Source organism: Penaeus monodon, chromosome 30, assembly GCF_015228065.2.
Source record: "Penaeus monodon isolate SGIC_2016 chromosome 30, NSTDA_Pmon_1, whole genome shotgun sequence".
Taxonomy (NCBI): domain Eukaryota; kingdom Metazoa; phylum Arthropoda; class Malacostraca; order Decapoda; family Penaeidae; genus Penaeus; species Penaeus monodon.
Genome location: NC_051415.1, coordinates 4591771 through 4592095, shown reverse-complemented (window position 1 = coordinate 4592095; position 325 = coordinate 4591771). Strand labels below are relative to the sequence as shown.

Sequence of the window (325 nt, the reverse complement as noted above, 5' to 3'; positions counted from 1 at the left end):
ACAGTCGAGCGAAACGCCTACCGCGCACCATGCTCCCACGTCCTTACCCCTTTCTTACCCCTTCCCCCTTGTCTCCCGCAGTCGAGTGGAGCGTGGACGAGTGGGCGAGCGTCTGCGGCTGCCTCGAGATCCACGACCTCCGCCGCATGTCTGCCTTCATCGACGGCCTCGCGCAGGGACAGAGGCATCACTTTCGCGTCCTGGCAGGCAACATGAAGGACTACGGGCCCCCCTTGCCCACGGCGCCTCCGTCTGCTATACCGTCGAGTGAGTAGAGAGGGACGAGGGTCTTGGGTTTGTGGGTTGGTATCGGATGATGAAAAGT

The 325-nt window shown here is 62.2% G+C and overlaps 1 protein-coding gene across 1 annotated transcript in view; it reads left to right on the top strand.

The window, feature by feature from the left end:
• The window catches only part of LOC119592483, a gene marked incomplete in the record, with an annotated part of 33525 nt that overhangs the window by 25851 nt on the left and 7349 nt on the right, over positions 1-325 (top strand). The window contains 1 exon segment of the mRNA XM_037941315.1: positions 82-267. Within this exon segment, the coding sequence (XP_037797243.1) occupies positions 82-267 (186 nt within the window).